Source organism: Entelurus aequoreus, linkage group LG24 (genome assembly GCF_033978785.1).
Source record: "Entelurus aequoreus isolate RoL-2023_Sb linkage group LG24, RoL_Eaeq_v1.1, whole genome shotgun sequence".
Taxonomy (NCBI): domain Eukaryota; kingdom Metazoa; phylum Chordata; class Actinopteri; order Syngnathiformes; family Syngnathidae; genus Entelurus; species Entelurus aequoreus.
Window position 1 is genome coordinate 22,372,601 of NC_084754.1, and position 17,981 is coordinate 22,390,581.

General features: G+C 39.4%; 1 protein-coding gene across 1 annotated transcript in view; it reads right to left on the reverse strand.

Annotated features, from left to right (window-relative positions):
• The window catches only part of nudt4a (nudix (nucleoside diphosphate linked moiety X)-type motif 4a), a 33,442-nt gene extending 18,876 nt beyond the window's left edge, over positions 1-14,566 (reverse strand). Inside the window, exon 1 of the mRNA XM_062035326.1 lies at positions 14,192-14,566. Coding sequence (XP_061891310.1) covers positions 14,192-14,353 — 162 coding nt within the window. The 5' untranslated portion in view covers positions 14,354-14,566. The remainder of the gene's footprint in view (positions 1-14,191) is intronic.
• Positions 14,567-17,981: the final 3,415 nt, after the last annotated feature.

Sequence of the window (17,981 nt, forward strand, 5' to 3'; positions counted from 1 at the left end):
TACATATATACATACATACATACATACATACATACATACATACATACATACATACATACATATATATATATATATATATATATATATATATATATATATATATATATATATATATATATATATAAGAAATACTTTAATTTCAGTGAATTCTAACTATAAATATAATATACTCCTCCCCTTTAACCAACCCCCCACCCCCCATCTCCCGAATTCGGAGGTCTCAAGGTTGGCAAGTATGCCATATGTGTACATTCATAAAGGCTGTTCTGCATTGTAGATGAAAACAGACTTAAGTAAAAATACACCTCATTTTGAATTTTCTGTCTAACAGGTTATCTGTTAATTTTGGACTAAGCAGTCTGTACTCTAGTCCTTCTGAAAAGCAAGCAGAGTGGATGAGAAGGCATGTAGCATATGTGTCTTAAAGCTGAGGCTGAGGTCATGTGCAGGCTTGCCAAACCCACTGGGCATGTGAAATCCACACTCCAGCTAAAGGCTGCCCTTTTACCCCATACGGCCTCAACACACTCAAAATGGAAAGCAAATAAGAGTGTAAATATGTCCAGTTAAAGTTTTTCTGCTTAAAACACATTATTTTCCTGTTCTGATAAAGCTGCTGCTTAGGCAGTACCCAAGCGTATCTCTTTGGCTGGATTTATGCTACAGTACATGGTTTAAGTGACCCAATCCAAATGTTTCCAATGTGGTCTAGTTTAGATATGGGTCATGACTAAGAATGAAAAAAAAAGATATACTCTGATTTTATTTAGGCCTTGATTATGTGTGGATTATCAAATATGAATGGGGCAGCTGGCAATATGACTGCAGTGGGAAAGGATAAATCACAAAATCTAAATGACCAACATACCCAGATTGATGACGTAAATACACACTTGTGCCAATAACACTCTTTTACAGAGTGGGATAAATCAAGACAATAAAAAAAACTACATATGGCAGGGGTGTCAAACAAATATTCATTGAGGGCCACATTGCAGATAAGGCTGCCTCCAGTGAGCCCCATAAAACAGTGAATAATATATACCGGTAAATATGAATGGATATGCCTCATGATATTATTACACTATTGCCTATGCATTTGATTATTATATTTTCTCTAAGTACACTGTAAAAATAATTTGGAGATTTCACAGTAAATTCCTGACATCTCAGTCTCCAGACTTTTACAATAACATTTACAGTGGTTTTACAGCATATTACTGAAAATGGAAAACATATTACCGGGTACAATTTTTTTAAATGATAAAATTCTGGCGATTGAGCTGCTAGTTTTTTACCGGTATATTTACGGTTCTTGTTTTTACGGTGTAACAATGTAAACGGGAAAACTGTATGACCTTTTCTTTTTTTTTTTTACAGTAACATTCTGGCAGTTCTTTACAGTAAAATCTATTGCCATTCGTACAGTGTACAATTTGATGGATCACTTGCCTTGAAATCATAAGTCAAGCAGATATTTAAGTATTTATCATGACAAAAAACATATTTGGAATGTATGATAACGTAATATTTGTTGCATTACCAGATGCTATTAAAAATATTAAAGATAGACAAGGGCAGACTTTATTCATCCCACAATGGGGAAATTCTGTGGTTGTGTTGCAGATTTTACATACAGTAATAAAAGTAAAATGTGATTAAAAAAAACAATGAAAAACTAAAAATGAGTCATAAATATTACATATTACACACAAAATGATTGCACTTAGCATATATACACATATGTCAAAATAGAAAGAATAAATACATTTAATAAGAAAAGATTAAGTACTTCAGTGACGCACATTTTTTCCAGGCTTACGCGGGCCATGTAAAGTGATTAGGTGGGCCAAATATCATATTTGGCCATCTCCTGTGATATTCATGAGTTCAAAAGGCAGGTAAACAGCTTTTTGCTACAACAAAACATTTTTGCAGCTACAAGATGACAACAGTCAGAGTGTGGGCAGATTTTAATCAAATTTGAGCAATATAATGTTAATATTGATAATCATCATAATGAAAATATCGTAGCATTTCATTCCTAATTGACGTGGTAAGGCCCTATTTTGCTTGACTACCAACCTTATGTCTAAAGTGTGGGGCGGTATGGCATAGTGGGTAGAGTGGCCGTGCCAGAAACCTGAGGGTTGCAGGTTCGCTCCCCGCCTCTTGACATCCAAATCGCTGCCGTTGTGTTCTTGGGCAGGACACTTCACCCTTGCCCCCGGTGCCGCTCACACTGGTGAATGAATGATGAATGAATGATAGGTGGTGGTCGGAGGGGCCATAGGCGCAAACTGGCAGCCTCGCTTCCGTCAGTCTACCCCAGGGCAGCTGTGGCTACAAATGTAGCTTACCACCACCAGGTGTGAATGAATGATGGGTTCCCACTTCTCTGTGAGCACTTTGAGTATCTAATAATAGAAAAGCGCGATATAAAATCTAATCCATTATTATTATTATTAAAGTAAGTAAGATGTTAATAAAAATGTATTTTTGTGATAGATAACTTCCTCTAACTTTTAGTCCTGTTAAATCCAGACAAGACGGATATTTTCCCACATAAACTGTGACAGGCAAAGATCATATGTCTAAATGAAGACTTACAACAACATGTTATGTGACGGAAAATGACTGCTTTGACTGCACTACAATCAACAATAACCTAAGTAATTTATGTAAGACACGATGGAGAGTGCCCAGCAATGACAGAAGAGGAGGATTTGGCAGCAGTGGGGTCCATGAAAGCAAATCTGCAAGGGGGGAGCGCAAGTGCCTGCACCTTGTTTCTAAAAATTGCAGCTCATAGGTTACTTAGTGTTTAGCACACTGTGTAACATTCAACACCTCCTCACACACCCAACCACATGTCTGAGATGTGATATGTCCACTGCAGACGAGGACATCTTTGCATCCACACAAGCTATTTATGGATGATGAGATAGGCTACAGCACCCCCCGCTACCCCAAAAGGGACAAGCGGTAGGAAATGGATGGATGGAAGGAAATCTTGCACTTATTTATAATGTTTCCCAGAGATTCATTGATTTGGAACCGCAACAATTACATTTGGACCACCAAAGAAAGATTTGGTGTCAGCTTTTACTTGATGCTGATGCTGTGTTCTGCCTTTGTTCACAAACACATCAAACGACAACAGACTGTACATTTTTTTGGGGGGGCACATAAAGCAAAGGAGCAGGGGGCCGGATTTCTCCCTTCACTGTTACCCCGAATTTCCACTGAATGCGGAACGGCGAAATAGCACAGACTTTTACGAGATATTGTGAATCCGCGCATAATCACGTGATAAGGGAGGTAGTAATAAAGCAAACCACAAAACGTTTATTCTGTCTTTCCAGAGAAGCAGAAACAAATAAACTTGGTCCTGCCCTGATAAACAACTTTATAGTAACAGTAACATTATATCCCTGGCGAGCGTGTCACACAACCACTCCCCTGCTTTACCGGCCTCCGTATCAGCTGATTTATGACACAGGCCTCCATATCCCCATTTAGCTTCCTGGAATAAACCTGGAAATTATTATTTGATTTTGTACCCCCAGAATCAGCATGTGCTCATCCATTTGTGTCAACAAGATGAAATTAAGTCTGAAAACCTTTGACAAGTTGAAGCCGTCGCTGCCCATTAAGACCTTTCAAAGTGTAAAATAGGATCCGCCTTGAAGTATGAGTATTTTATTTAGAAAGTAAACCAGATTTGGTATTTGTGCATAACTTCTTGTGTAATTAAATTGAACGGCTTTGATGCGTCATCCGGAAAAAATAGAAGTTCTGCGTATATTTAGCGCTGGAATGGGAACGGCAACATGTTCGGTGACGTTACGCGGGCGATGGAAATTAAAACATTGACTCGAATAAAAATGTAAACCCAGCAGGCACAAGACATTGATACAACGTTGATTACATGCATGTCCTTTAAAACTGACTTTGAAAGAACTTTGCAAAATAGTTGTATTTGTTAATTGAGACAACGTTGCTGTCTAACGTGGAGCCACATTGTTGGTTGGGAAATTACCACCTTTTATTGGTCAAATCAACGTCACAACCCGTCATTGAATAAATATTGTCAAAAAGCATGTTTCAACGTTGTATTTGATAATAATAATACATTTTATTTATATAGCGCTTTGCACTCAAAGACGCTTACACAATCAAAATAAAACATGATCATAATCATACAAGCACATACAGTATTATAAAACAACCAGTGAAAATCAACATAAAATGGGCAAAATGAAAAATAACTGAGTTATGAGATGGTTTGTCCAGTTATAAAAGCAGTTTTGAAAGGTGGGTTTTTAATAGTCTTTTGAACATTGAGGGATTAAGACATGAACGGATGGAAAGCGGGAGAGAGTTCCAGAGGGTGGCGATGGAGAAGGCACGGTCCCTCCAGGTTCGGTGCTGGGTTCTATTTGGAGGGCACAGCAGTTGATTGTTGGTGGAACACAGGTTCCGAATAGGTATGTGAGGGGTGAGGAAGTCGCAGAGGTAAAACAGGGCCAAGTTGTGAAGGGCTTTATGGGTCAGGAGAAGGATCTTGAACTGGATGCGCTGCGGGATAGGTCGCCAGTGAAGTTCCTGTAGGACAGGGGTGATGTCGTCAGTTTTGGATTAGTTTAAGATTATGGATGACTTTGGAAAATGAACCATAAAGGATGCTGTTGCAGTAATCCAGAGTGGAGGTGATGAATGCATGAATGAATGTTTCAGTGGTAGAGAAGGACAGGAGGGGTCAGAGATGGGCAATATTCCTGAAGTAGAGGTAGGCTATTTTAGTGGTATTTGACATGGTCTTCAAATGAAATGTTATTGTCCGGATGTGCGTAGAAGGAGACAGTGTGAGGTTGTTGAAGGATATGTTGAAATCTCTGACAGAATTGGTGAGATATTTTGGACTAATAATTATTAGATCTGTTTTGCTGTAGATGAGTTTGAGAAAGTTATTGTTCATCCAGATGTTTATGTCGGTGGCACCCAGCAAAGGCAGTTGGTTAGGTTGGCAGAGGTGATGGACAGGGTTGAAATGTAGATCTGAATGTTGTCAGCATAGCAATAATAATTGAGGGCTTGTTGGTGTATTATTTTTTTCCAAGTGGGAGTATGTACAGGGTGAAGAGGAGAGGGCCAAGTACCGAACCTTGGGGGACACTTTGGGACAGGGGGCAGATGGATGATTTTCAGTTATTGATGGATATGAATTGCTGTCTGTCGGTCAGGTATCATTTAATCCAGGAGAGTGCAGTGCCGTTGATTTTGAAAGAAGTTTCCAGACAGGAGAAAAGGATGGAATGATTTATGGTGTCAAAAGCTGTGGGAGATCCAAAACAATGAGGATATTGAGGTGGCCTGAGTACGATGCGAGGAGGAGGTCATTTGTGACTTTAATGAGGGCTGTTTCAGTGCTGTGGTGGGAACGGAAACCAGATAGAAATGGATCAAGGAGATTATTGATGTTGAGGTGAGTTATTTGTTCTGCCACCGCACGTTCCAATATTTTTGACAGAAAAGGGAGGTTGGAGATGGGCCTGAAGTTGCTAATTGTTTCAGGGTCAAGTCCAGGTTTTTTGAGGATGGGTGTGACTGAGGCAGTTTTGAATGAGGGAAGAACAAAACCGGAGGTGAGGGAAGAGTTGTTTATATCAGTAATAAGCGGGGTGACAGACGATAGGCAATCTTTTACAAGAGATGTCGGGGTAGGATCAAGGACACAAGTCGAGTTTTGGAATTTATTTAGAAAATTAACTATATCAAATTGGGTCATTGGTAGAAAATGTGTTAGAGGCTGAGAGTTGAGGAGGGGTGGTATATCGTTACGGATGATAGTGGGGGTCAAGGTGCTATAGACGATTTTGATTTAGGATTGAAAGAATTACAGTAATGAATTGCATTTTTCTGTGGTGAAGGGCGACGTGGGGTTGTCGATGGGTTTGAGGAGATGGTTAATTGTACTGAACAGAGTCTGCGGATTGGAGGAGTTAGAATGGATGAGATTGGAATAGTAAGTGGACCGGACCATGTTGAGGGCAGTTTTGTATTGTTGGATGAAGGCTGTATATGCTTGCTGGTGTACGGTGAGGTGAGTAGTCCGGTGGAGTCTTTCAAGTTGTCTTTTGTGGATTTTCATTTTCCGCAGCTCAGGAGTGTACCAGTGGGCAGAGTGATTGAAGCAGACGATTTTGGATTTTAAGGGGGCCAGGATGTCAAGGCAGGTGGACAGTGTTTGGTTATAGCAAATGATGAGATCAGATGCGTTGTTAGACTCGGGAGGAGGAGAGGCTGATAGAATAGAATTGAGTTGGGTAGAGAAGGCAGGTGAGGAGATTGATTTGATATTCCGAAAAGTTATTATCCTTTTAGCTTTGGAGATAGGGACAGGAATATGGATGTCCATCGTGATGGCCAGGTGATCAGAGATGAGGAGATTGTGACTGGAGAGTTGATGGAGGCTAAGTCCGGAGGAACAGACGAGATCCAAGATGTGTCCATGGGTGTGGGGGGTGGGAGGGGGGAATTGACATGCTGAATGATATTAAAAGGGGTGTAGAAGTTCAAGGACACATGAGGCCAGTTTGTTGTTGGCTTTGTCAATGTGGAGGTTGAAATCACCTCGAAGTAAAATGCATGGAGATATTGCACAGATGGGACAGGAAGGGTGGAGATGACAGTAGAAGGGATGTCCTTTCGGTGGATAACAGCAATGCCACCACCCCTCTCCCCATGACAGGGGTTTTCAATGTATGTGTATGCAGTGGGTGTGGTCTGATTGAGGGAGAGGTAGTCCAGTTGTTTATGCCATGTTTCAGTGAGACAGACAAAATCCAGGTTATTGTCAGTGATGAATTGATGTAGGATGGAAGATTTGTTATTCAGGGAGCGGGTGTTGAGAAGTGCAAAATTAAGTTTGTGATACTTATTGACTTGTGGTGAGGAGTGGGAAATAGGGCGGAGATATGACGTGTGACATCTGGTTTTAACATGATGGAATAAAGTGTGAGGACAACATGAACAGAAAGATGGGATGGGCTGAGGGGACAGACAGATAGAAACTGAGTGTTGCTGTGGTACTAAGGTGGGGTTGGTTTCACAGTACATTGGTGAAGATGTAGGTGTTACTAGACAGTCAGCTAATGTTTGCACGCTGTATTGTATGTTTTGATTTTTAATGCTGTATGTGAGCCAAGTTTATTTGGGTGAAGTCCATCACTGTTAAAAAGGAGGATTTGTTCTAGAAAAAAATTAAAATGATCAATAAAAGTGACCATAAAAGTCTTGCAGGTGGCCTGAAGCCACAGGTAGAGGCTGAGGAGTCTGCTCAGAGATGTAAATGCATAGTCTTGTGCTTTTTAACAAGTTAAAGAGGAGGTTGAAATGAGATTTTGTAATTTCAGATTGTTTGAGTTTTTTGTCATTTAAGCCAATGTGGATGATTATCCTCTTGATATCTGATGGGAGGGATGCGATGAGGTTTTTGAGCTTGTTCATGATGTCAAGCACAGTGGCACCAGGATAACAGTGGGTGATTGTTTTGTAAAATAGTGGTTGGAAAATTACCAAAATTCAATGGTCAAATCAACGTCAGAACTCAACTTTGATTACACGTCATCAAAAAGTATGATTTTCCAACGTTAGGTTTGAGTTGCTCAACGTCAGGACCAAACTCAACAAGTTATCCACTTTGTTTTAACGTCTTGTGCCTGCTGGGAAATATCCGCCAGCGCACATGTCGGTCCGCGATCGTTCTGCATTCAATGGAAATCTGGGATTAAGTCTTATTTTAAGTATTGCGGAGAACCTATGTCCTCTGCAGTAGACATTTGATTTTGTCTATTTTGTCAGAGTAGCAGGAGTGTTCTGCTGTTTTTAAGGACCTTGTACAAAAAAGCCAGTCAAAGATCATCTTTACGACAGCACTCTAGTGTTTTTAAGAATCTGCTGCAAAAATGTGAGTCTCTCCCAAGTTTTTTTAACTGAACTCTTGGGCCTATATGATGAAAGAGAGAGGACCTAAAATAGGGCTGGGCGATATATCGAGTATATCGATATATCAAAAAAGCGGGTTTGTCTCTGTGCGATATAGAAAATGACTATATCGTGATATTCGAGTATACGTTCTCACGCAGTTGCTTTTAGCTGCAGGGCATAAAACTGCATGTGTTTCTCACTCTTTCCTGTCTCTCCTTCTCACAGAGAGATAAAACAAGCGCACCTTCTTACATACGTCACATACTGTCACGTGAGCAACGCCACACGCTCCCGCGGAGCAGACAGGTAGCGACATGGTAACGTTAGCTGTGATGCTAACAGCTAACGGTGTGGTTTGAGTGGTAATACGAGAGAAAGAAGGTGTGAATCTGGTAACAAATGGAGGAATAATTAATTCCCAAGAAAAACAGCACGGGGTCCGTCGTCTGACTGTGGTTTGGCTTCAAGCGGGAATATGTCTTTACATGTCAACATCTCCGTTCGGTGCCACACCAACTAAATGCCGAAGCAACTATTTCCACATCAACACCGTAGGACATATACTATTTGATATGCAGCTCATTTTTATGTGACACTTATTGAAATATCTTGTGTGTCATCATGCACAAAAGTGCGCTTTATTTGTTTTAAACTATTGTAGTGGCGTTCTGTACAAAAAGTGCACTTTAATTTAGTGTTGTTTTGAAATGTCATCTTAGTGACATCATTCACAAAAGTGCACTAATAGCTTGTTTTAAAATGTCTCTGACAATCTTGCACTTTCTGTTTTGAAATGACATGAATGTTTGTGCCACTGCTTAATAACTGTTTAATAAATACAGTTTTGCTAAATTGAAGAATGTTTTAATGTAGACACATAGAATCATCATACTGCTGTGATTATATGTATCAAGTGTTCATTCAAGGCTAAGGCAAAATATCGAGATATATATCGTGTATCGCGATATGGCCTAGAACTATTGAGATATTAAAAAAAGGCCATATCGCCCAGCCCTAACCTAAAATGGAACCTTTAGGAACACTACTAGTGTAAATAAAGAGGTTGAACAAATAACTACTGACTGCATGCAGGAGAGGACTTAAAGAGGTGCCTTGAGGAACACATCAGTTATGTAACTCACAAGTTTGGATCCCGGGGTTCTATGTTTGCTAGTAAAAATGTTAAAATGTCAATGCAATGATCTGCCAATATGTTTACAGTGGTCCAAGTTCCTCTATACAACAGGAGCACGCTAGTGTTTTTATGAATTTGCTGCAAAAATATTTTTTGTCGCTTTTGGGTGACATATAGGTGGGATAAACGCGACTTGAGCTGCAGTTGCTAAGTACGTGACAGTCGGTCGCTGACCTACTTATCTCCATTGCAGCGGCGGGTCGTGACCGCCCAGAACAAGGCGGTGTGCGATGGCCGTCATTGTTTGCTCTGTGTGGGGTTAGTTTTGGAGTAATTGAACAGCACATAGTTTGATGACGTAGTTTACATTTTCCGGAAGTGACTCGACGTGGAAATTTGTAGGTCTGATTTGAAGAAGTGGAATAAATCAAGACGCAAAATTTTACGTATCACAATTGTACAAAATTATACCCGTAGTGCCATGTGACTTCCTTGACCAACTCTGAGTGTGGGGGCGAGAGAGAGACAGGCAGAAAGAGCGAGAGCGAGAGAGAGAGAGAGAGAGAGAGAGAGAGAGAGAGAGAGAGAGAGAGCAGGCTGGACGACTACACTCGCAGACGATCCGTTGAGAATGTTGAATATTGGTTGTTTTTAACATCTTGCAGTTTGTATTCATATTGAGAAACCAGGTATTTTGAGTTAAATCATCTTAATTCTGGCATGGTCACTTGTCCGATAATTAATTACTAACTCCATAAGTGTTCTCAAGTAACGTAAATATTAATATCATCCCCTTCCAGAAAGCAAAATGCTACCACAAAAAAATGGAACAGCAGCAAGATTGACTCTGTTATTTTAAAAAGAGTAATGTCAGTGTGAATAAAAGTTACACTACAACACAAAGACAACATAGTTAACTATTTATCAACATGTTTAAAATTATATTAGATATATTGTGCAATTATGTCTGACAGTAGAATGATAGTACATAGAGTAGTGAGGCAGGTGAAGCAATGAAAGGTGGACTGAGGAAGCTCAGGTGAGCTCATGAATGAGTGAAATAAATATTAGCATATTAGTATTTTTTAAACAAACTATTTTATTTTAACATGAGAATTATACAGTCAGGGAAGAGAAATAAATGTCAAGTAGGGTTTTAGGGTGTTAGGAAAGCTTTCAAAATATTATTATTAATTACAATAAGAAGGGGCAACAGCTGATGACTGAGGTCAAGTAGATTTTTAAAAGATACATATATTTTATTGTGATAATTATTTAATCATTTCTACAGTCCTATAGGGTTTGGTTTATGTTTTAAAGTCAATTGCTGAGACAGTACATTACTATATGTAATATTGTCTGCTGTATAGGTTAAAGGGGAACAGCACTTTTTTTGGAATTTTGCCCATCGTTCACAATCCTTATGAGAGACAAGAAGACAAAATGTTGTTTTTTTGCATTCTAATTTGTTATAAATCGGCTTGTGCTCGATGGCTAGTATTGTCTGTAAATCACATGCATCCAAAAACCGCCAAAAATTATTCATTTAAGTTCCGTAACTTGTATAATAACCAAGCTGTAGCGACATTGTTATTGTGAGAGCGAACACTGAGGAAATCTTTTTCCAGCGTAGTAACACATCGTCTTGCGACATACTGCTATGGCATTAGCCGTAACCTAGCAACGGCAAGAGAGGTAAGCGAGCTTGTGCATCAACAGCTGAATGGCTTTTGAGTTTGTAATGCACAACACAATGCAATAAGACCCTAATCTGTATTGACTGAACAACATTATCAGTCATATTACAGTATTTGCCCACATTTACTTTGTTAGCTCAACAGTGTATGTGCCGTAGTTGTAATAACAAGCATTATCATGATCAATATTATAGTGACTCACTCAATGGACATTTGGTCCAGCTGGCCGGGAAAGTATTTTTCCTGTTGATTTTGGGTAAGCACGGCATTTCTGTCTGCATAGCTTGGTTCTAAGTTCTACATTTACAGCGCCAAGTCACGCAGACTTCACTCTCGCGGCTTTCGTCTGCTCCAATGTTTCACCCTATCTTCGTGCTCGCTTCTATAAGCAGCAGTTCATCCTCCGCATATTCAGCTTCAAAAAAATAAGGTTGCAAATCCTCATTTCTTCAAAAAGTAATCTTTGTCGTCTGTTACCAAGCCTGCCATGATTAGAAAACACTTGCTTCTAGAAATAGGAACACACATTTGTTGCCGGAAGTGCGCTGCCAAGGAAACAGAAATAAATGCTCTTGCTTAAAATGAACAAAATACGGTACATTTGTACATATTACATATTGTTATGAATGTGTCTGTTACTAAATTGTATATATATATACACACACACACACACACACACACACACACACACACACACACACACACACACACACACACACACACACACAAGGGCTGTCAAGTGATGATGTTTTTAATAAGATTAATCACATTCTAAACCTGTGATTAATCATGTTTAATCGCGGGTTATTTGCTTCAATGAATAAAATAGTGCTGAAAAAAATACCCCAATATTTGGGTACAAATGCAATTTAGTTGTCAAAAGGTTTTTTAAATGTTTCATTGAACTGCAAGTCATTGATTTGCTTAACACTTGGTGAAAATAAGTATAGTAAAAATTACATTCACATTTTTTATGTCTTTGCAGTTTGCCAAAAATCTTGCAAACAAGGTACAGTTACTGATCAATAATGTAGTAAACGCACTCATAAACAACTTAACATAGTGCACCATTTACTTTTCTTTAGTTTAAACAGTTGTTGAGACAAACAAGCTAGTTTACTTTTTTCAGATGACAATGTTGATGTCTTTTTGATACAATGTGAACCCGGTTCGTTGTGAAAACTTACACACACACACACACACACACACACACACACACACACACACACACACACACACACACACACACACACACACACACACACACACACACACACACACACACACACACACACACACACACACACACACACACACACACACACACACACACACATAGATAGATAGATAGATAGATAGATAGATAGATAGATAGATAGATAGATAGATAGATAGATAGATAGATAGATAGATAGATAGAACTTTATTGATTCCTTATATATATATATATATATATATATATATATATATATATATATATATATATATATATATATATATATATATATATATAAACACACACACAGAGTATATTAATATATAATTTAAAGAACACAAAAATAGTCATACACATGCTGTCTCTGTGACTGCACAATAAAGTCACCCTGTAAATGCACAGTTGTCCAGTGCTTTGGCAAATCAACCAGCAGACAGCAGGCACTGTCTGGGGAAAATTGTACATGTGAATGTGTGTGTATATGTATGTATCCATGGATATGTGTGTGTATATGTATGTATCCATGGATATGTGTGTATATGTATGTATCCATGGATATGCGTGTATATGTATGTTTTCATGGATAGGTGTTTATGTGTATGTATCCATGGATATGTGTATGTGAATGTATCAATGGATATGTGTGCATGTGTATGTATGTATCCATGGATGTGTATGTGAATGTATCCATGGATATGTGTGCATGTGTATGTATCCATGGATGTATGTGAATGTGTGTGTGTATGTATCCATGAATGTGTGTGCATGTGTATGCATCCATGGGTGTGTGTATGTATCCATGGTTGTGTGTACATGTGTATGTATCCATGGATATGTGTGTGTGTATGTATCCACAAACCTGTCTGTGTGTGTGTGTGTTCTTGTATTTGTACCCTTCTTGAGACATCGACAAGGAAAAGTACCTTCCATATGAGGGCTGGTGAATAATTTAGGACCGAAATCATGGTCTCAATACGGAAAACCATTACATCTAATGGATAATGTCTCATTTGCACCCCTGGTGGTGAACTCTATCAATTAGGGTGGTCTCAAAAAGGAGGGATTTTTCAAATTGACTGTGTGCCGGTTTTAAAAGTTCTCACTCTCTGGTCAACATATGAAATAACAAGTGTGTGTAAAAAATTGAAGCGCTCCCCCTCTGGCCAACATAACTAGTGTGTGTAAGAAATTGAAATGTGCCCCATTTGGCTGAACTTAATTTAAAAAAATAAATAAATATGTATACAGACACATACTGTAATAACTTGAAGTAAATAATGAAGATTAAAAAACAATTACAAACAAAACAATCGGAAAAAAAAAAATTAATAAACTAAAAGGCTTACCTTTTTTATATTTGCATAGTATGTATATATTAATGTTGTATATACAAATATTTATATATCTAGTAAGGGTGGTCCTAAAGAGGTAGGCATTTTTCGGAGGTCTCAAGAAGGTAACAAAAACAAGTGTGTGTGTGCGTTTTTGTGTGTGTGCGTGCGTTTGCGTGTGTGTGGGTCCCCCCCAATATTGAAGCCCTTCATAGTCCCCATGGCCACTGACCAGTTGTGCAAATTTGATGACGACGTCACACCAAACGTCGCTCATGTATCCATTCACGAATGTCTAAAAGCTCTTCGAAATAGGGATTTTGTCTGCTTTAAAAAGGACACCCTTAGTTGTCACAATTAGCACACCTGTGAATGCACAAGCTACATGTTCTGTTTCTTTATCATTCCTGCTTGTATTATTTTGTTTTCTATTCATGCATTTGCTTTTTACACCGAGAGCTCCAACTCGTTTTCGGGACAAGTTCAATATTGTGCAAGTGTAAACATGCATGTTCCTTAGTGAAACTTTGTTTGGCTTGTTGCAAGCAATACACCATTTTTAGTATAACTATTTGTAGTATGTCCAAAGTGACTAATGTTTATTATCATTATACTATCAAACAACTGACTAATAACACGTATTAAAATCATACAGTACACTAAAAAGTCTGCCTATGCAAGACTATAAAAACTTGGTCACTATTCACATGTCAGTCACGATCTGCTAACGGCTAGTTTGTTGCTTGGCTAACGGTTGAAAGAGATCATACTACATGACCCAAAATCAAAAGCTATTTACACACGCACACAAACGACTTACTTCATCTTCGGTCTCATTTTTAAAACACAAACACGCCGCTCGTCTTTTGAAGCCTTCGCCGTCATACGTCCTGGTCTGGTTGGGCTTGAACTTCATCATGTAAAATGTTGTCCACGATGTAGAAATGGCAGCAACAGGTAGAAAATGGCACTGTAGGTTCATACGTTCGAGACAATGCTTTATTATCCAATTAGCTTCGTCGTCTTCCACTCCTGGCGTCCATTTCTAGACTTTTCCTCGTTCACGTCAGTCAGTCAGGCTGTGTGCTCGTTCATTAAACCGCTGTCAACTCTCCTGACTCCACACAACACACTGACTGACGGCTGAAGTCTGCAGGCTGCTGCCAGCTGATCCGAGACCTGTGGCCGGGTCAGCCCACCTGCCAACGCGCAAAAAAGTGTGAAGTATCCCCAATTTGTAAACTGACCCAGGAACTGCAATGCGCAAAATAGAATTCATTTATATGTTTTTGTTTTTTCAATTGTACGGAATATGTACTGAACTGTGCAATCTACTAATAAAAGCCTCAATCAATCAATCAAACATTCGGGCGGAAGGCGGGGTACACCCTGGACAAGTCGCCACCTCATCACAGGGCGTAATTACCTAAATGTGTCATTAATTATCCATCCATCCATTTTTCTACCGCTTGTCCCTTTTTTGGGGTCGCAGGAGCTTATCATAGATTTAAATCTATAATAGTGTTTTTAAGTGTCATTAACCTATTTAATGTAAAACAAACATTTGAATAATTATGAGTCATTATTAAAGCATTAAATACAAAATGAAACCAATTAGATAATTGAATCTAAGAGTGGATCGTGAGATCGACAGGCGGATCGGTGCGGCGTCTTCAGTAATGCAGACGCTGTATCGATCCGTTGTGGTGAAGAAGGAGCTGAGCCGGAAGGCAAAGCTCTCAATTTACCGGTCGATCTACGTTCCCATCCTCACCTATGGTCATGAGCTTTGGGTTATGACCGAAAGGACAAGGTCACAGGTACAAGCGGCCGAAATGAGTTTCCTCCGCCGGGTGGCGGGGCTTTCCCTTAGAGATAGGGTGAGAAGCTCTGCCATCCGGGGGGAGCTCAAAGTAAAGCCGCTGCTCCTCCACATCGAGAGGAGCCAGTTGAGGTGGTTCGGGCATCTGGTCAGGATGCCACCCGAACGCCTCCCTTGGGAGGTGTTTAGGGCACGTCCGACCGGTGGGAGGCCATGGGGAAGACCCAGGACACGTTGGGAAGACTATGTCTCCCGGCTGGCCTGGGAACGCCTCGGGATCCCCCGGGAAGAGCTGGACGAAGTGGCTGAGGAGAGGGAAGTCTGGGTTTCCCTGCTTAGGCTGTTGCCCCCGCGACCCGACCTCGGATAAGCGGAAGAAGATGGATGGATGGATGGATGGATAGATAATTAATTCGATAATCAAACCGTGAAATAAGTCATGAAATCAATAAATAAATGATATTTTACATTAATAAATAAATACAACTTAAAATCACAATTTATGTTTTATATATTACATTTGTCCTATTTAGCCATTTTTTCCTACATACACCGCCTGCTGTAGTGTCTGCTGGTTGCGGGAGCTTGTGTCCTCTGTTTTTCTTGGTGTTTCCCTCGTTTTAATGTGATTTTTACCTTTTAGCTCAGGCTCTTTCTGCACTGAACAACAACGGGTGGCACTATGATTTTTGGTGCTTTTTTGTCAACTTTTGGATCTGCCTCAGGGAGCCTTTAGGCCATGTTTGCACCGGAGACCAACTGCCGGCTCTCTGCCACACCGGAGATGCGGACAAAGACGGGCCTGCGGAGCTAGCGTTGAGCGTCGGGATGGACGAGCTTCACAGAGCATGTATACTGTGGTCTCTGAGACGGATTCTTGCTCATCCGCGTAGACTAGACATTGGCTTGGGGGCTAGTGGGCAGCCTGGGATGGAGTCGGCTCTCTTGGTTGCTTTGTTGGGTCTGTTCCCGTCTCTGGCCATGCTGCACCTCACCCCGACAGACGATGGAGTGGAGCACCGCAGAGGCCACCACGGTTGCCAGTATATGGGGTGTTGAAATGGTGTTTTGTTTTGTTGCCTATGCTTGGTGCACTCGTATGTGCGCAATATTTTGTTAGTTTTTCAAAATGTTTTGTTTTTTTAATTTCAATTTTACTTTGAGCTCTATGTAGAAATAGCACCGCTGAAGTGTTAGCTGGTTGCATTTGCTCTGTTCTCTTTTAATGCCTTTTGATATTTCCCTTCATTTCATGTTTTACCCTTTTTTGTATCTGCATTATTTGCAACTACATAATTTTCTCATTGTGGTGTGAATAATGTCTATCTTAATAAACACATTAAAATAACTAAATGTGTCATTTAGTAATCATTATAAATTTAAAAATAATTAACAAAAGCAATGGCCAAGTGGTTAGAGTGTCCGCCCTGAGATCGGTGGGTTGTGAGTTCAAACCCCGGCCGTGTCATACCAAAGACTATAAATATAGGACCCATTACCTCCCTGCTTGGCACTCAGCATAAAGGGTTGGAATTGGGGGTTAAATCACCAAAAATAATTCCCACTGCTCCCCTCACCTCCCAGGTGGTGAACAAGGGGATGGGTCAAATGCAGAGGACAAAGTTCACCACACCTAGTGTGTGTGTGACAATCATTGGTACTTTACTTTAACTTTAAGATTAAATGTTCACAATAAATAGATTGACACATATATGTGTTTAATTTCAATTACAATTGACACATTTAATTATTTAAAGATTAATCGATGTATCTAACTTTGTCCCATTTGGTTCTCTATACTCTTATATATAAAATTACCCAAGGTCGCCCCCTATTGTTAAATGATAATAACCTTCCAAAATAGAGTATTCCAATTTTTGTTATATTTTGCTGATATACTGCATCCATAAGACATATTTTCACCATATTGCTGTGTGGCTCTCAGGGCCCATCCTTATAAAAGGATGTTATAATAAATTAACCATTGGATTTGAATACACTGCTCACTAATTATTGTGACCTGTTATGAATATTGTGCTTTCTGCTGAAATGTCAAAATAAACCTTACATGTGAACTTAATTTTACCCCCCTCTTACTTTTTGTACAACTTGCTGTTCTCTAACAAGAATCTGACGAGCAAAATACCAAACGGGTGTGATCCATAAATTTCCTTGTTAAGGGTTACTCAACTAAATCATTCCCAGGCAGGATTTGGCCAGCTGAGCAGCCAAGTTAAAAACTGTGTTACTAACAGATTGCAACAGAGATGGAAAAGTAACTGTATGTGAAAATGTACTGGTCGATTCTAGGATCGCACACCTGCTGAGAATGTTGCTGTTCAGGTCCTTCTTAGAGAGCAATCTATTTAAAACATACTAAAACTTTAGACAGCCAGACAAAAGTTTAGAGAAACTCAAACTAAGATCAAGCACCAAATTTTGGGCCCCCATACATCTTAAACACAACCTCACCACCCCACACATACACACTTGGTATGTTTACATTCACTAAAAACCTAAATTGCAAAATGAACACACATGAAAACTAACTTTGTTTTTGACTTTAAAAGATGGGATTAACATATCTAAACTAGAACAAATATATCTAGAAATATCCCCCCTCCCTAAAAGTTTTTGTTTTGCATATAAGTGCCAAATATTTAATATTCAAATTCCTATTCTGGCCAACATTCTCAACATTAATTATAATCAAACAGCTTATTATTCAATAATAAGATTATATTTTATCTTAACATTTATGACAGTTTTTTTTGGCCGCAAGCTCGGG